Raw genomic sequence first — 20,895 nt, 5'->3', positions numbered from 1 at the left:
TGTGTACATTGGTTGGACTCAAATGCGTGCCCAAAGTTCAAAACTTTTGAAAGAAAAAGCTTCCGTCTCTATACAAGTGTACAATGCTAAATAAGTAGTAAGTAGGAAGCATTTTAACTATCATGTTCGAAGGAAATATTTAATTTGGTAAAAGATTTTCTTCAAGAAAACAATTGGACGTAATTGAAAAATAATCTTTAGAGATGGTAGGTTGTGAAATAAAAGAGGGATTCAAACATGTTTATCTTCACTAATAGGAGAATATAACATATTCATGCAACTAGCACATATGCTCCACCCACAAAAACAGTTGATTAGCAAGGTTGAGCATGTTAGACTATTTATGAGTAAAGCAAGTATTGAACCACATTTGAGTATCACATGGTGGTACTTACCAACATATTGTGTGGCTTCTTTCAACTTTAATTTTGATAGATTGTGGGGGTATTTTTTTTTATAACTTTAATCTGAAATAATATTGTATAGTTTTTTTTTAGAGAATTATATTGGAACTCAATTATGAATTTATCAATGAAATGAAATATCAATGGCATTCTAGAATTATGTTTGTCTTACTAAAATATAGAGTTGACAAAATTTTCGCGAAATCGGGTCTCTAAAGATACCTATCTCGATCGAGGCGCGGAATCTCGGATGAAGTTAAATTGGGAACCCACGGGGATAAGGCGGAGATGGGGAGGATATTCCCACCCCATCCCCAACCCCGCCTGGAATATATTTTTTTTTTATTCACTTTTTAAATACACTATTTTTTCGCATTTAATCATGTATATATTTTTACTTTATATATATTAAAAACGCTATAACAAGTTACTGTTTTTGTTTTTGCTTTTTTGTTTTTTTGTTTTTTTTATTTCATTTCTAATATAATTAACTTTTAATTTTAATTAAATTTTAAAATAAAGAAATTGTTAAAATATTTTTTAATTTATTAATATAATAATTAAATAAAATATATAATAATACTATACTTGTAAGTGTACAATTTTAATATAAATATAATATTTTATTATTTAAATAAAATAATTAAAAATAAAAGACAGAATTTTTTTCCCGCAGCGGACCCGATCCCGAATGGGATCCCCTGACTCTGATCCTAGCGCCAACAAATCTTTGCAGTGTTGAATTAGAGACGTTTAGTTTTTAACTGTCATCCTATATTATGTAACAATTGTCAATCAGCAACTAACATCATTTTAACATGTCAACCAAACATATGATGCATGGGGTATGATGTCGATTTGTGTGGTGTGTGTTGTGTTGTATGTGTTTTCGTGGTAAATTGATGGAGTGTGTGTGTTGTGTTTTCATGGTTAAAATTGTTTATAATTGTATCATTTTAATTCAATTAAATCATATTTTCTTACTTTTCTTTATTTAAATTAGAAATAATATTTGTTTCTATGGTAAAATTTGAGGAGCATAATGGAGACACAGATATGAAAAAAATCATAATATTAAATATAGAAATACATATAATATATAAAATAAAATAACTAAAATTATGAAAATTGGATAAATATGAAATTTTGAGAGAATTTTGAAAGTGGAATTTACCAATGTGTGCATTTTTCAAGATCCACCAAATGCCACTATTTATAGACAAAAGTGGTAAGTAAGATGTAGTCTAGGGTTGGACGGGAAGTGGTGCCCGTCCCCGGCCCGTGGGGGAAATTCCCATCCATCTTGCCTCACCTCCGTCCCCAGCCATTCTGAGCTAGGTGGGGACCGGGGGCCGGGGATTCCCGTGCGTAGGGAAACGGGTCCCGCCGGGGCCATGCATTCCCTGTTTCCCTGCGCTGGGATGTCCCTATTATCTAATTTCCCGGCTTCAAACTTTATAGAATTTATATATTGCACATATTGGGCTTACAACACTATACAGTCTATATGTATATACTTATAAACAATACATATAAATAAGTTATTTATTATTATAAATTAATTATTTTATATAATATTAAAAATATAAACTGATCGAAACATCGGGTGGGTCGGGATCGGGTCTGGGGTCGAGGAGCGGCATACCATCCCGTCCCCTGGACTGAGGCCCCGAAAAAATTTCTTCGGTTTGACCCCATCCTCGGTCTACATACCGGGGATTTCCCTACACTTCGAGTAGGGACTTGACCCTGCGGGAAATTTTGCCAACCCTAATGTAGTCTTATATGGACACCAAGTATGAATAATTACAAAACACATGAACAACAGGAAGATTGACACATGGTTTTTAGGACACTAAGCATTGGGCATCTATTTTTATAATATTTATAATAAAAATAATAATTAGACCATCTACAGGATGCATCTATTAATATCATAAAATATCTAAATGGTACACTTTGTGGATTAATAGATCCACATATATCACCATGAATTCGTTCTAAAAATGCAAGTGATTCAGTTCCCACTTTAGCTGGTGATTGTCAAATTATTAATTTGCCTTGAGAGCAAGCATCACATGATAATTCATTAGATTAAAGAATTTTATGACTCTTTAATGGATGTCCATTTGAATTCTCAATAATTCTTCTCATCATTATAGACCTTAGATGACTCAATCTATCGTGCCAAATAGCAAATATATCTAGATTCATGAACTTCAAGTTCATTGATGTATTGTCAATTGTAAATTTTATTTCTCTAGACAAAATAATATTTGCTTTTCCAAATCCTTCAATTAGGTTTGTAAAACCTGATATTGTATTGACTTTTGCTTCCAGCATTGTCAATTTGAAAAAAATATTTTTTATTTGTAAGTCTAGATATTCTCAAAATCAAAAGAAACACTTGATGTTCCATCGATTGTGTCAATCTTCTTTTTCAGGAGATTCAAATAAATCTACCACATCCAAATTTGTCATATGGGATGGGTCAAATATGTCATTATCCTGATATACAAAATTTGCTTCCACATTTTTTCTTTTTTCCTTTAAGAAGGCTTGATAGAGGTCAACTAAGTGTTTTGACGTATGACAAGTACGTGACCAATGCCCAGGCATTCCACATCAGAAACATTTATTTTCAACACTCTTTGAACTTTTATCTTATGGAGTTTTTTCTTTGTGACCACCATTTTGTGTGGTTCTTTTGAAATTTAAATGATTAGAACGACCACCACGAAAATAATAATTATTTCATCCTTTGCCATGGTCACAACCTCGACCACGACCACGACCTCGACCATGATTATTAACATTCACAACATTTCACTTAAGGGAATGATGTTGTTCCAGTTGGTCGAGATTCGTGGTTCTTCACAATAACTCGTTATTTTGTTCTACCACAAGAAGGCATGAAATAAGTTCAGAATATTGTTTAAAACTTTTCTCTCGATATTGCTGCTGTAAAAGCATATTCAAGACATGAAATGTAGAAAACATCTTCTCTAACATATCAAGCATCAGTAATTTTCTCTCCGCATAACAATAATTTTGAATGATTTTAAATAATGCATAATTTTAACCACTTACTGATTTAAAATCTTGTAGCCTCAAATGCATTCACTCATAACGAGTCTTAGGAAGAATAACTGTTTTTTTTTATATCATACCTTTCTTTCAAATTTTTCCATAAGATATAAGGATTTTTTATTGTAAAATACTTCATTTTCAATCTCTCGTAGAGATGATAACGAAGGAAAATCATAGTTTTTGCTTTGTCCTAACCAGATGTCGTATTTCCTTCTTTAATTGTTTATCCCAAGTTCATAGCATCCAGGTGGATTTCGGCATCGAGCATCCATGACAAATAATTATTGTCATTAATGTCCAGGGCTTCAAATTCTAATTTCGTAAGATTTGCCATGACAATACTATAAAAAAAACATTATATTTATATTAGAAATTTAATACGTACTAAATATGCAAAATAACATTTAATTTATTAACTATAATAAAGAGTAAAAAAATCGACCTACTTTAGGACTTACCTTCAGCGAGGGAAGCGACAGAAGCTCGTGTTGATAATATGTTGTAAAATTGAGGAGCATAATGGAGCACAATGGGAACACGAATATAGAGAAAATATAATATAATAATATATAAATATAATATAATAATAAAATAACTAAGATTATGAAAATGGGATAATATGAAAATTTGAGTGAACTTTTGAAGTGGATTTTCTCACCAATGTGTGTATTTTCAAGATCCACCAAATATCGTCAAAGTGACACATAGGATGTGATCTTACATAGACAACAAACATAATAATTACAAGGCACGTGAATAATATAAAGGTTGACACATGGTTTTTATGATACTAAATATTGAATATCTATTTTTGTAATATTTATAATAGTTTTCAATATATATGACTTTTTAACCATTGTTTTCCTATAGAAGAATTGAGATTGAATGATATGAAATTTAAATTAATTATCTTATAAAAAAATTGAGATTAAATATCAACCCAACATTTTGGTCATTGAAATATCATGCCTATTATTTTAGTTATTATAAGTTAAAAGCATAAATAGTTTAGTATTAATTTTAAAGTTAAAATCGGTCTTTTTTTAATTAAAAAAATTGATGTCTTTTACAATACAGTTGACAAAAATTATTTTAAAGCTAAAACAGTCTTTAGTCAATATATAAGTTCATCCCATTTATGTTAACTAATGACTATCACATGAAATAAAAAAAAAAATATATTAATTCCATTGTATATTGTTAATTGATTATTTACAACTTCTAAAAAGTACTGTATTTTCTAATGTTATAATATTTGAATTTTTCAAGAAATAAATATGTAAAATATTTTAGAAAATAAAATTATTAATTAAACTAATTTTGAGGTAGTAAAATGTTAAAAAAAAACTATCTGTTACAAATATAACAATCAGACCCAAAGTATTAACAAATATAACATAATGTAAAAAATTACAAATATGGTAAAATTTAGATAGTCTATAAGATCATATTATTGGTAGAAGTCTATCAACTGGTAAGAGTCTATCAATGATAGAAATCCATCTGATAGACTTTGCTATATTTACAAATTTTTTTAAAATGATGTGATACACTTGATTATTATCCCTAAAAATGCTATCAATTGCAATTACCTTTAATTTTATCGCTAATCAAGTTTTATTTTTTTATTAAAACATATATTTTTTAAAAATTTTTAGGAAAATTTTTCAAAAAAAAAAAAGAAAATAGCAAAAATTTAATCTTATTTGAGAGAGGCCGATAGAAGTCTATCGTCATTGATACTGTGTGATAGACACTAATACACAAATAAAAGTCTATCAATATTTATCAGTGTTTTTTTTTTTTTGCTAGATAAATAGTTTGACATTTTTTCTACCGATAAAAATTCTCAATTTTTAATTATTAAAATTATTTAAAAAACAAATATTGTTTAAAAAAAAAAAATTCTTCCTCTTCTTCTTTCCCCCTCCCTCCTTTATACATTCTCGCCTTCTTAAACAACCACCTACCATTGTCAAACTGCAATTTCATTTTTTTTTTCCATTTTCAGTCCCTTATTTTCCTTCCTCTTTTCCCTCTTCTCCTTTCTTCTCCGTTTTAAAAAAAATTAAATTAAATTAATTTTTTTTTTAAAATAAAAAACTGTGGATGGACCAAGGGTGTGCTACCAAAAGCACGCCTCAAGGGTAAATCCTTGAGCTTGAAAACTCAAGGACTTATTTAACATTATAGGGACTAAAATGTTAATTATTTCAATAAAAATATAAACTATCAATGGAAAATCTGGCCAAGCAAAATCACATGACCTTCACCCTATCACCACGATGAATTTATATTTGGGAAAGAGGAGACCTGCAAAAGAGAAAAAGTATCACATGAGTATGGTGTTTGCTACAAATACTCTAATAATACTTTAGTTAGTCAAAAGGGTAGAAAGCAACAAAGTTTTTAAGGAAACAACATGAACTTAAGATATATGAAACTATAATGCATTACGTAATTACAAGAGGGTAAGTCTTAGGACTATTTTTGGATTGAACTCAAGAAGTCAGAATTAGACTATCACTGGGGAATGGGTCAAGCCTCAAAGAGCAAGTCATGTTTTTTGTAGCCCATTTGTAACCAAATAAATTATGAAAATTATGATCCAAAGATAGATTATTTATGTAAAAGTCTCTGTACTTTATTATTGTTTTCTTTAATTAAAAAACACAATTAAACATGTTTAGTTTTCTTTTTATAATTGAAAAAAGCATAAAGGGATAAAAACAAAAAAAATATAATGAATCAGAGTTAAACTTTTTCTTTCGGATTATTGTTTAAAATGACAAAATTGTTAGAAATATTTTCAAATACAGCAAAATGTCATTGTTTATCATTGATAGATAGTCGAAGATACTGATAGACAGTAACATTTTGCTATATTTGTAATTATAGTGGATTATTTTTTTATATTTAAAAATAAGGATTTTCATTTTTAAATAAGAGAAAAATATATAGAGAGAGAGAATATACCAGATATTTATCCAACTTTTTATGGAAGATAAGAGAAAGTATGACTAGTATTGGGTATTATTACTGAGCACACAGACACTCATGGCCAACCCTAAAACCCTTTTATCCAATCAAACACCTTAAAATCCCTATCCATTTCAATCCTCTCTCATTACTCACTCACATAACATTATCCAAATTGATTGTGAAATGAGTGGTTGGCCATCCTCAAACTTTACAACCATCTCCAAAAATAAATAAATAAATAAATAAAACCAACGAAAAAAAAAAGAACTTAAGAACTACCTCCAAAAAGGGAGAAAAAACACATAAACACCTGTCTACAAAACAAAAAAAAATCAACAACAAAATCTTCACTTTCTTTCCTAGAGGAAGCTCTTTAGCTTGTTCTTGTGATATTTGAGTGTGGCAATGGCTTCTTCATCTTCCTCCACATTTGCTCTCTCTTCTTCCTCCACCCTCCTCGATTCTAAGGCGCCCCGACAATCCGCTTCGCCGTCAGCAAATGTGCCGCTCCCCACTCTCCCATCACCGCCTACTCCCTCGTCGCAGATCCGCCCTTGGAAGTCCACTGCCTATTGTGAGAATCATGATATGCACACATTATTTATTAAGTTTGATATGGTTTCTTTCCTGTCTTATCAAATCACTACTGATTTTAAAAGCTTAATTGATAGGTTACTATAAATTTAATCTTTTAACATTTTTTTTTTTTGTTTTTAGGTCGGAAGGTTGCTCGCAATGTGATGGCGATGGCAACCGGAGAAGTGCCGGCTGAAGTGGCCGCAGGGGAGCTGGCGGAGATGCCTGAAATTATAAAAAAAGTTCAAGAAGCTGTATGACAAAAAATAAAAAATAAAATAAATAATAATAGTAACTTTATTTTAGTTATTATTTATTGTCAATTTTTCTTTACATTGGCTTTGGATTTTTGTTTCTCAGTGGGATAAGGTTGAAGATAAGTATGCAGTAAGTTCACTCGCTGTGTCCGGTTTTGTCGCACTTTGGGCCTCCGCTGGCGTTGTCTCGGTGAGCGCTTTATATATTTATTTTTATAAAAAACAAATTTTAAAAATATCAAACTATTTATAAATAAAAAAATATAGATAAAAATTGGTAAATTTCTAATCAGTGTCTATCAATAATAGACTTCTATTTATTTCTATTATTGATGGACACTGATAGACTTCTATCAATTATTGAAGAAGATTTAAATTTTAATATTTTATGTAAATAGTTTCTCTTATTTTTCTATTTTTAAAAATTTTACTATATTTATTTTTATGTTGTGAAGAAACAATGATATAAAAATTTAAGAGCAAGAATAAGGAATGTTAAATCTTAGAAATGGGGAAATTTTGTTGGTTTATTGTTTTTATGTTTATTTCTTTTTTCAGGCAATTGATAGGCTTCCTCTAATTCCTGGCTTGCTTGAGCTTGTGGGCATTGGCTACACTGGGGTAAGTTTCCTTTAGTGGCTGAAAATTCTTCCAATGTTGAGGAAGAGAGGATTGTTAATTAACATAAAGGTTAAAGAAAAAAAAAATTTGGTTGTAGTCGGTTGTATCAATTGTGTAACCCTTGCTGCACCAAATGAAAAATTGCTACATGATAAATGGTAATTAAATTTTTTAAAAAATTATTAAAAAAATGTGTTTTTTATATATAAAAAATGAGGAATTTTGGTTGCATCTAAGTATTGGTCAAGATTAAATATCACACTTTCAATTTTAAGTTATGAATTTTTTATTTATAGAGAATTCATAACACTTTAATCATTGTACTTTAGTATGTAACCTTTAATCCCATATATACTTTCAAATTTTGTAACAGTTTAATCCTTATCATAAAAAATTTCATCAAAACTAAATGTGATTTTTATTACTCACAACATATAGTTTATAAAGAAATTTGCTAAAATAATTTTTATTGATATATACCTACATAAAAAATTCCATTAAATCTTCAAAATAATTTTTACGATAAAAATTAAATGATTACATATTTTAAAGTATAAGGACTAAATTGTTATAAAATTAAAAAATATAGACACCAAATCACTACAAATCAAAATTTAATGACTAAATTGTTACTTACCAGAGAATTTTGAGACTAATAGTACCCTAAACATGATGGGATAGAAAATTGGCAAGATTTTACAAGAATGTCTTAAATTAAATGTACATAATTGGTTTTTGTATTGGCTCTAATTTATGTATTCCCTCTCAATTTTGCCTAATTTCTCTGGATCATCAGTGTTCAATTTGGCTTCAATATATCTACTTGGTTCCTTTTTTTTTTTTTTTTTTTTTTTTTTTTTTTTTTACATATTGTTTTAAAAGTTTAAGCAGAAGACCAAAATTATGAACTAACATAAAGCATTTACCATCAATGTGAGTTCAAAGGTTCAATTTTTTTTTAAAAAAAAATTAAATTAGTAACGCAACCATTTAATTTAAGGGTATCTTTTATAACTTAGACTTATATATATATATATCTCAGTTTGGTAATGAAATCCTTAATTCTGCAGTGGTTTGCATACAAGAATCTGATTTTCAGACCAGACAGGTGAGAGTTCTAACATTGTTTAGAAACTATGAAGCTTTATTTATTTATTTAGTATTATTATTATTATTATTATTAATGTTATTTTGCAGGGAAGCATTATTGCAAAAATTAAAGGAAACTTACAGTGAGATAATAGGGAGCAGCTAAAAGAAAGATGTGTTGAAAGAGGGGATTTAATTTAAAGCTCTGTGGCTAATAAGAGTTTAAATTATGGTCTTCTTTTAATTTCAAGCCAAAAATAATCTTTATTAGTTTGCTGTTTGGCAAGTATATTTGCATAAAAATGTAACTTCTTTTTTCCCCACCTTTCTTTTGTAATTGCTAACTCAATCCCAATCTTTGTACTTTATGTGCTTTCCATTGTCCTCTTTAACATTCTCTCAATTTTTTTGCAATTCTAAACCACTTTTTGAAGCTTGCTAGGGAGTGTTACTAAATTGATATAATATTAAATTTATCGTAATTCATCAGCTAAGATCTCATTTGGTAATTATTTTGTTCTTTTGTTTTTGGTCTTTGAAAATTAAAAGTCTATTTTCTCTCCATTGTTTACAATGATTTATATCTTTCTTAACTACAATGGTTGAATTTTTTGTCAAATTTCAAAAAAAAAAAAAAAAGTTTTTAAAAACTACTTTTTTTTAGTTTTTAAATTTTTGCTTAATTTTTTAAACTATTAGTAAAAAGTAGATAACAAAGGAATAAATTTAGAGGTAGAAGTAGTGTATATAAGCTTAAATTTAAAAAACAAAAAATCAAATCAAATGGTTACCAAACAAAGCCTAAATTTTTGGGTTCATTAGTGATTGAATAGGAAGAAGAGCCGGACGCATAAAAAATTAGATATGATTTTTCCAAATTAATCCTGCGGATACGTAATTTTTTTTTTTTTTTTAAAGGAAAAATGTGTTTGTTTTTTACGTGCCTTAAAATTATTATATTGTAAATAAGTTGGTGAGACTCAAATATAAAAGATAATAGCCCTATATGATTCTTAATACCACAACTCGATATTTTGGTCTTAGCAACAAAATGAAACACTCAAAATCCCAAGAAAAATACTATTTTTCTTGATTGCAACATGAATATCGAATAACACACTGAAATTTTTAATTTCAACGAGAGTCGATAATCACTCTAAAAATTTCTAATACCACTATGATATTTACTACTCTCATTTATTACTCAACATATCGTTAAATGATTTATTAATTTATTATTTAATTCCTAGATTGTACATGATTTTTAAATTTGTACTATCTTGATATCAGAAATTTTCTCATGATCACTCGCCTCCAACAGTCCAACTCAAGAACGCATAACACATATAAATAAGTTGGCTGAAACCTAAAGCATTAATGGGCCTTAATTAGAGACTTTGGCCCAATATAATAAACCACCTATTTTCTTAAAAGGGCCAAAATGTGCATGCCTTATGGTTAATTCCATACAACTTGGGGTGTTCAAATAACCTGAAAATCTAAATAATTTGAATTATTCAATCTAAAATATAAGAGTTTAGTTAGGTTAGTTTTATTTTTAGATTGAGTTGGGTTGGATTAAACATTTTCTATTTTTTGGGTTTGGTTGGGTCTCGAGTTGGTTAAACAAAAAAAATTGGGTTAATCCAACCCAACCAAAAGTAATGTCCACATGGTGGGATGAGGCTCTCTGCTACCCCATTTCATTTTTCATCCATACAAAAGTTTTGATGGGTATCGAAACGAGGATTCCCCATGGGAATTCATGGGGATCGGGTTCTCCATAGGGAATTTTTCCCGTTTGATCTTTTTTTAAAAAAAAAATTGAATTAAGCTCGATTGCGGTAACTTTTAAAATAATTGTTGATAGTTGTGCTTTTAGATGAATAACGGTGAAAGGAAGTAAAATAGGGTTTTATAAATTTTAATTTAAATTTGAAAAAACTAGCTATAGTGTTTTGTAAACTAATACTAAATTTATGTAATTTAGTTATATGAATAAAAGTAGAGTTATTATCAATTATTTTTGTCTAGATAATTAATTTATAATTTATTTTAAAATGCCTATGATTTAAATTCTAACAAACTTTATTTAATCTAAATAATTTGATAAAAGTTTTAAAAATATCTTTTTGGGCTATGATTAAAAAATAATTCTTATAAAAAATGAATTAATTAACATTTAAAAATATATAGCAAAATATATTAATATAAAAGGATATTATTATAATATATTTAGTTAAATGGTTAAGAAGTTCGCAAATTTTGATAGAATATAAATCTAAAAGCTAATATCTATGAGCTTTTATACATTAGTTAAAATTAGAAAGTGGTTTTATTAGATTAATAAATAATTCATTTTACCAAACAAGGTAGGCAATTAAGATTTTTCTATAATCACTTTTTATGATTGCGCAGTCCCAAACGGAGCCTTAATATGGAAAATTTTAATTAAATAGTCAAACTCCTCATTCATATATGACAAAGATATAATTAAAATGATTAATTTGTATAGTTTCTAAATATTACAATAACATATTCTAATTTCAATTTAATGCATATATTGTACTAAAAAGAAGTTATATATATATTTTGTTGGAGTTGATGTTGTAATTATATTGTACAAACAATTTATTTATCTAATAAAATAAATAGGTATTTTATTTATCATTTGGTTGCATTTATCCACAAAAACCAATAGACTAAGATCCAGAGTTATTTTCTAAAACTTAAATATGTATGTAGAGATATACAGGCGGATCGTGTTTAAGTGATAATCTAAACAGTTTGTAATAGATGGATAAGGCTGAGTACCTGGTACCTTATCTTGGTGATATTAGGAATGCGGTCTGCTTTGTAATTACAATTGTTGAAAAGTGCTACAAATGATCTGATCCTTATCATTCATGTATAGACATATGAGTAGGGGTGTTCTATGCAAAGAGTTTGTATAAGACCGAACTACGAAATGTATAATCTCTGTATATAACACCGTTGATAAGTGAGACTTGCATTTCATTAGGATAACTATAGGTGACTTGACCTGAATCCTGAGTGAGTTGTGAACTCCTGCCTATGAAGTCAGTCCTTTGATTTGTATGGGTGAGAGTGGCCAATTTCGCCAACTCAATATGCCTACCATTTTGGGAATTCGTCTAGTTAGGGAGCGGAACATCACTACACAAGAAAAAATTCACTCCTTTTCTATTATAGATGATTCTGGGACTTAAACAATGTGGTGCTACACCCTCCCCTAGGCTGAGAGGGGTTTGGTCATAGTTAGATTATGACTTATTGTTCATTAGAGGGATTAGTGATACTTAAGGAGTTAGATGTAAATACGAGGGCAAAAAGATAATTTTGGTCAAGTTGTATTTACAAGCAATTTCGTGAAGGATCAATACACCATTGATTGGTTATATTCAATGAACATAGAGTTATATTTGTAGTATGAAGATGTGAAACTGTCAGTATTTAGTTGAGTGATTGACAGTTAATGGAAGTTGATTAATTTAATCAAATAGTTTGATTAATTAATCAGTACCACTTGAGCTTCAAACTATAGGTCCACAAGGTCCTCTCATTAGCTCAATTGGGATAAAAGCGAGAATCAAATTAATTCGGATTAATTTGAATTGCTCAAATTAATAAAGAAAATTATTTATATAAAATTATATGAGATATAATTTGAGAGAAAATATCAAACTTAATATGAATTTGATTCATATTAAATAATTGAGAGGATTTGTTTTTATAATATTAACTTAAAGTATATAAATTAAATAAAAATTAGTTTTATTTAATTACATGTATATTTTTTTAATTACATAAAATAGGTGGTGTTAATTAAAGTACATATTAATTAAATGAAAATTAGTTTTGTTTAATTATATGTATTTTTAATTACATAAACTTTTCATTTTCTTCAAATAACTTATAAACCTTTCATTTTTGTCAACAAATTCTCTCATTATTATTTGGAAGATGAAAATAAAAGTTCATTAGAGGAAATAGTGGTACTTAAGAAATGAGATGTAACTACAGGGGCAAATCGGTAAATTGGCCTAGCTGTACTTACGAGCATCTGTGAAGGGTTATCGTACTCATGATCGGTTATATCCTATGGACACAGGAATATATCTGTGGTAAGAAGAATTTAACTGTCGATCTTTAGTGGAATGCCTGACAGTTAATGAATGGTGGATCTCATGGCTAAAGAGTTTAGTCAGCTATTCACATACCGTTGAAGCTTCGAGCCATAGGTCCATAAAGTTCTCTTGGTAGCTTGGATAAAAGTTGAGAATCAGTTTTTGGGTCAGTTTGAAATGTTCAAATTGACAAGAGGGAGTTCGATTATATATGATATAATTGAACTGATTAGTTATATATGATATGATTGACTAAATGTATGAGATACATTATTTTGGAGAAAATTAGATATAAATATGATTTATATCAAGTAAAGGAGAAAACACTATAGTTGATATATGATATCAAGCTATAGGTTAAGAATATAATATGATTATATTTATTAATTTATTAATTGGGTGGTTATGAGATAATTGGCCGACGCTTTCTCCAAATAAGTGCATTAGTGGGAAGTTCAATTCAGTTTTAGTAACTGAAGAATTAAATGAAAATAGTTTTCATTTTGCACAAAAGAGACGCATAATTGCTCACGATGTGTTAGCATTCAATCCTTAGTGTTTGAGAGCATATACGATAACGCCTGCTTACTAAATGATTGCACACCCGTTTACTAAATGATCGCACACCCACGCTTTCCTAAACGATTGCCCTTGATTTCCTAAACGATCGTTTACCTTTTCATAGACGATCGCTTAGTGCTTGAGTTGAACTAAACGATCGTATAGATGATCACTTAGCTTTTATTACACGATTGTGTACCCCACACTAAACGATCAAGCACCCGACTATACGATTGAGAAATGAATTTTTAATTTTTGAATTTAATTAATTTAATCAACAATGCGATAACCCTTTACAAAATCGCTCGTAAGTACAGTTAGGCCAATTTACCATTTTGCCCCTATAGTTACATCTAACTCCTTAAGTACCACTAATTCCTTTAATGAATAATAAGTCATAGTCCTACTATGACTGAGCCCTCTCTTCCAAAGAGAGGGTGTAGCCATTATGTTCTAGACCCAGAATCAACCCTTAAGGGAGCAATTTATCTACTTACCCCTGCTTTGGGGAATGAGTGAATTCCGTCTTGTGTAGCTGAGTTCCTAGCTCCCCAATCAGACGAATTCCCAAAAAGGTAGGCTTGTTGAGTTGGCAATCTGGCCACTCTCACCCATACTAATCAAAGGACCACTCTCATAGGTAGGAGTTTCTAACTCACTCAGGATTAAGGTTATGTCACCTATGGTCATTTTAGTGAAATGTAAGTCTCAATTATCAATGGCGTTATATAAAGAGACTAATAATCTCGTGGTCTAGTCTTATATAAACTATTTGTATAGGACACCCCTGCTCGCATGTCTCCACATGAATGGTCAGGATCAGACCATTTGTAGCACTTTACAATACTTGTAAATATCTACAAAGCGAGTCGTATCCGTAGTGTCACAAGGATAAGGTATCCCTCTTTTATTCTTATACTACAGACCATTTAGGTTATTACTTAAGGCACGATCCACTTGTATGTCTCACATATAAGCTTAAGTTACATGAAATAACCACGGATCTTAGTTTATTGGATATGAGTAAATGCAAATAAAATAACATTTATTTTATTAATAACAATGTGTACAAAATGTTTACAAACTACGAGACCACCGGGAGAATTAGGACACCAATCCTAACAATCTCCCACTTGTCCTAATGCCTCGGGAGACTAATGTACAATACATAAAAATAGTACAATATACAATAGACTAGGACATACTCTATACTCCAGTATCATCTCCCACTTGCCCTAAACAAGGTGCCGCATGTCCTGTTGACCCAGACTCTCCAGATGACCCTCGAACACTTTAGCCGTTAGAGCCTTTGTAAATGGATTAGTAACGTTGTGCTCTGATGCGATCTTCGTGACTATGACATCACCGTGTTGCACAATCTCCCTGATCAAATGATACTTCCGTTTGATATGCTTGCCTCTACAGTGACTTCGAGGTTCCTTAGAATTTTTCACAGCCCCGCTGTTAACACAATAGAGTGTGATCGGCAAAGACATATTTGGAACAACTTTCAAATCGATAAGGAACTTCCTAAGCCAAACAACCCTTTTAGTAGCTTCACAAGCGGCTACGTAACCGGCTTCCATAGTGGAGTCTGCGATGCATCCCTACTTGATGTTTCACCAAACTACAACCCCTCCATTTAGAGTGAACACTGACCCTGATGTCGATTTTCGAGAATCTCTATTAGTCTGAAAGTCAGAGTCTATGTATCCTATAAGGATCAAATCCTTATCTCCATACATGAGTATATAGTCCCTCATTCTCTGAAGATACTTGAGGATCGTTTTGACTGTCGTCCAGTGATCTAATCTTGGATTTGGCTGATATCGACTGACAATCCCTACAGCATAGCAAATGTAAAGTCTAGTGCATAACATTGCATACATGAGGCTTCCAACAGCTGAAGCATAGGGAATCCGTCTTATTTCTTAACCTCTTGAGGTGTCTTAGGACACTGTTCCTTAGACAAAATAATTCCATGCCTGAAGGGTAATAAACCTCTCTTGGAATTCTGCATCGAGTACCTGATCAACATCTTGTCAATGTACGATGCCTGAAACAAGGCCAACCTCTTGTTCTTACGATCTTGAATGATCTGAAACCCTAGAAGATACTGCGCCTCTCTCAAATCTTTCATTTGAGATTGGGCGGCTAGCCACGTTTTAATGTCCGTCAGAAAACCTACATCATTCTTATCAAAGCCCAACGATTTAGCCATATATAATACCAAGAAAGCTACTGAACTGTTGATGATTTTCTTGTAAACACAAGGCTCATCAACATTCTGATCAAAGCCCAACGATTTGATCACACTATCAAATCTGATGTTTCACGATCTAGATGTTTGTTTCAGCCCATAAATGGACTTATTAAGCTTGCAAACTCTTTGCTGTTGATCTGGAAAAATGAAACCTTCTGGTTGAGCTTTGTAGATGGTCTCTTCAAGATTACCATTCAGAAAGTCAGTCTTGACGTCCATTTGCCATATCTCATAATCATAAAATGTCGCTATGGACAGGAGAATCCTGATAGACTTCAACATGACAACAGGTGAGAAAGTTTCCTCATAGTCCACTCCCTCAACCTGGGTATAACCCTTTGCCACGAGTCTAGCCTCAAAGGTCTGCACATTTCCATCTACACCTCGTTTTCTCTTGTAGATCCACTTACACTCTATAGGTTTTACCTCATCAGACTGATCCACAAGTTCCCAGAACAAAATTGAAGTACATAGACTCCATTTCTTGATTCATGGCTTTAATACACTCATCTTTGTCAACATCCTCCATTGCTTGCTTATAAGACAATGAATCCTCAACTCCATCATTAGACATGATGTTTTAGGCTTCAATCAAACCCATGTAGCATTCCGGTGGGTTCGCAACCCTCCCACTACGTCGAGGCAGTCTCAACTCTTGAGATTGTTGACTAGATGAACCGACATCAATAACTCTTGTTGATCTATTATTCTGTTCAACAACTCTTGTTGAACTCTCAGTAGTTTCATTAGAAATATCATGTAAAATAAGCTTGCTTCGTGGTTTATGATTTCTGATGTATTCTTATTCCAAGAAGATAGCATTTGTCGACACAAACACCTTATTCTCACTCGAATCATAGAAGTATCCACCCCTCGTTTCCTTGAGGTAGCATACAAAGAGGCAAACTTTCGAACGCGGTTCTAACTTTTTAGGGTTAGCCACAAGCATGTGAGCCGGACATCCGCAAATCCTGAAGTGGCTTAAACTATCTTTACGGCCTCTCCATAGCTCAAAAGGCGTTTCATAAACACTCTTTGAGGAAACATTGTTCAAAATATAACATGCAATCTCCACTGCAAATCCCCAAAACGAGTCTGGAAAATGAGCATAACTCATCATAGACCGAACCATGTCCAACAGGGTTCTGTTTCTCCTTTCTTATATACCATTCTGCTGAGGTGTACCTAGGGCCGAGAGTTGGGACGTGATTCTAAGTCCATATACTCTCCACCACGATCAAATCGTAGTGTTTTTACCTTCTTACATAACAAGTTTTCAACTTCAGCCTTATACTCCTTAACGTGTTAAGAGCGTCAAACTTACATTGCATTAGGTATAGATACCCATATCTAGAATAATCATCGATCAAAGATATGAAATATTCATACCCACCTCGAGCTCTAACACTCATCGGACCACAAAGGTCTGTATGTATAAGCTCCAAGGTTTCCTTGGCTCTATAACATTTTCCAGTAAAAGGTCGTTTGATCATCTTGCCTTTAAGGCCTGATTCACATATCGACAAGGAGTTTTCTTCTAAACTCTTTAGAAGTCCACAGTTCACCAACTTCTCAATCCTATTGAGGTTGATGTGACCTAACCTTAGATGCCAAAGATGGACGTTTTCTTTAGGAGAAACCTTTGATCTTTTTGCAGTTGACGTTGTTTTGAACATTTCAGTATTAAGCAAGGCTTTTATGACTAACGACCTTAGTACATACAAGTTATTTTCCATTCAACCAAAATCAATCTCCATACCATTCTTGAAAATAAACATTTTACTCTCAGAAAAGGAGACGGTATAACCTTGTTCATTCAGACAAGAAATCAAGATTAAGTTCCTCTTGATATGAGGAACTACAAAAACATTATCCAGTAATAGATAACGTTTCTTGTCCAAAAATAACTTTAGCCTGCCTACAGCAACAACTGAAACAACCTCACCAATACCGACTCAAAGAGTCAACTCTCCATCTGCCAAAGTTTTGCAGGAACTAAATCCTTGGTAGGAAGAACTTACGTGATTAGTAGCACTTGAATCAAGTATCCAGGTCGAATCATCATTCTCTACTAAACGCGTCTCCAAGACAAATAAATCACATTTACTGTCTTTAGACTTCTTCCTCTTCTGAAGAGTAGTGAGATCAATATCAGAACCTAAATAAGCTCCAAGTTCCATTTCAGAGAACAATGCTTGTCGATGAACTTCATCTGTCAGCAACAATTGCTTTCTCTTTTAGTTCCTTGACATTCAAGAAAGACTGAAGGTTATCTTGGGAATTGACACTGCTAGTTTCTTTGTCAGCCATCCCTTTTTGCTCAAAAAGTGAGAACTTACGTTCAAACAATTCTTACAACGAGTCCATGATCTGACGTGCAATGACCATGTTCTCAACTCTTTCGGCTAATGTATCAGGTATGCTAGCCAAAATGTGAAGTCGAGCTAACGAATTAGCCTTCATCCATACCTTATATGAATTACGAACATTTCGTGGTGCATCAAAGGTCGAGACTTGAGGACACTCCTTAACCATGACAAACTCGAGGTCGTTTACCACGAAATATGTTTTAAGAGACTCTTTCCAATGTATGTTATCGGTCAAATTAAAAGAGGCAACTAATGGAAAATCATACATGTTGTTGGAAAAAAAACACATTGATCTAACATTAGATTTTAGCAAATACTCTTTAAAACAAAATCCAATCCGGTTTAGCAAAACCTAAATGAACCTCATATGACATCTAGTTTTGTAATGACGATTCAGTGGTCTAGGACAAAATCCACCGAAGGGTAGTCAATTTATCGCTCTTCTGAATTGAGACACTCTTAACCAGTCATTAATACCAGAACAACTTTTGTTCCTATAACGGCTAGCCATCATTGATTTGGTGAAGATATCATTAACTTTCTTAACAATTTCTTGTACGTGCGACCCTTCATTTTAGATCCTAGAGTTCTGCCCCAAGCAACCAATCCAAAGGGAAAAAATACGATTGGGGAAAAAATTAAAGTGACCCTATCCATTTCTGGAGTTTACCTTGATATTGACCAACCACACTAAACCATCCGAAGGGGGACGCTCCCAGAGCGCCATGAGGTCGTGCAAGAAGATCTCACGGTATAAACCAATGAAAGAGACCGCAGGACATGCTGACACACATCTTTCACCCATTTACTATAAATATTCTCTACGTCCACATTGATATTGACTCATGTAAACACCATCCGAAGGGGTTGCTCCTAAGGTACCATGAGGCCAAGCATGAATCTCATGGTATGAATATTAAGGGATAAACGTGAGTGGAATTGACATATCATATATATCTTTTTCTTCCACTGAATATTTTATAACCTAGGGTTTAGTTGACTTAGAAAAAAACACAACTAATGATTTTAACTAAGTGACTTTTTAGGTTTACCCAAAAGTAACACGTACTTTGAAAAGTTGAACAAATTTTGATCATCATTCATTAAACTCTTTAACGAAATTTTTGATCAACTGCATGCTCGCAGTAAATCTATCTAATTCACCTTTCCAAGTAGGTTCTCAGGTAGGGGTGTTATGTTTCTGTCAGCTTAAATACCCCAGTCTAGATAGAACTTGCCTTAGACAAAAAGGTCCCATATAGATAGATTTAATACAAATTTAATCTTTTATGGAAATCAATTTAATCCTATTAAATCGATTCAAAAGATTAAACTTAGATATCTAACCTCGTTAGAACCATGAACTTAGGTCTATCTCAATCCAATTTTAAAACCCTTTTAAAATATGAGTTCATCTAAGTTCGCATGCAACTCTTTCTTATTGATTTTAGTTCTAATTTCCATTATAACACTTATAACAGGAAACAACTAAAACCATCCATAATGCGAAGCAACACATACAAGGTATTCATAACTCCTATAAATAAGCCTAATTATCATGCTCCATACATCGTTCATTTATTACTACTAGTATATGACACTTATATAACAACATAATGAACCAAGCATACATGCTCTCATACACCCTTATACTATAACTCTTATGATATAAAGATGATGCATGAATATGTTATTTAGTATATTATAACTCTTATGTTATGATATAACTCTTATGCCATTTAGTATATTATAACACTTATAATATATGATGCATGAATAAAATGCATAACCTAAGGTGGGTTTTAAATCTATATGTTATACACTATGACATATAAATAAACATACATCTCACGTATATTAAATAAAAATTGATGAACCCGGATAATTAGCCTCAAATCCTCAAGGAAAAGCTAACTATTACAAAGAACAATGAGTCTACCGGTTCAAACAAGCGAATCAGGTCGTGAACCGTTCGGGCGAAGATCGCATCTCCTTGATCGTATAACAAATACTTGTGATTGTCTAACAACGGTGTATGAGCATAAACGATCGTATACCTTTGACTATGTGATGAAGCATGAAGGTCACGCGATCGTGCAACGTGCATCGTGTAACGCACGCCTTAAACCATTGAGTAGACGACAAGGATACGGTAAAGCATAATTGTCTAAACGATCGTTGAGTAAGCGTAAGGTATCGTATATCGGGTGATCGTGAAGTCAGTGATTATGCGATGAAGCATGTTGAACTACACGATCGTTTAGTGCATGTGCCTTTTATTAAATGACGAGCATCAAATACTCTATGCGATCGTTTACCCAAGCGTCCATGCGATCGAGCAACCAACGCTACACGATAGAGTAAACTCTCTACCCCATCGTTTAACATTAGCTATACGATCGTTTAGTAAATACTATACAATCAGGCAGAACTTTTCTACATAATCGCTTAGCAAAAACTCAACAATCATTTAGCCTGGGCTACACGATGCGACCAGCCTTTGGTCTTCTTCCTCGATGAGAACTACATCTCCAT

At 31.9% G+C, this 20,895-nt stretch overlaps 1 protein-coding gene across 1 annotated transcript; it reads left to right on the top strand.

The window, feature by feature from the left end:
* Window positions 1-6,736: 6,736 nt before the first annotated feature.
* LOC120092687 (protein CURVATURE THYLAKOID 1B, chloroplastic) lies at window positions 6,737-9,452 on the top strand. The gene is made up of 6 exons (XM_039050837.1): window positions 6,737-7,050; window positions 7,194-7,306; window positions 7,413-7,499; window positions 7,868-7,930; window positions 9,001-9,038; window positions 9,128-9,452. Exons 1-6 carry the CDS (start codon window positions 6,882-6,884, stop codon window positions 9,183-9,185), a joined length of 528 nt encoding a protein of 175 aa, XP_038906765.1. The 5' UTR covers window positions 6,737-6,881; the 3' UTR covers window positions 9,186-9,452.
* Window positions 9,453-20,895: the final 11,443 nt, after the last annotated feature.

The sequence above is a fragment of the Benincasa hispida genome, chromosome 12 (genome assembly GCF_009727055.1).
Source record: "Benincasa hispida cultivar B227 chromosome 12, ASM972705v1, whole genome shotgun sequence".
Taxonomy (NCBI): Eukaryota; Viridiplantae; Streptophyta; class Magnoliopsida; order Cucurbitales; family Cucurbitaceae; genus Benincasa; species Benincasa hispida.
This window is presented reverse-complemented; position numbering and strand designations above follow the sequence as displayed.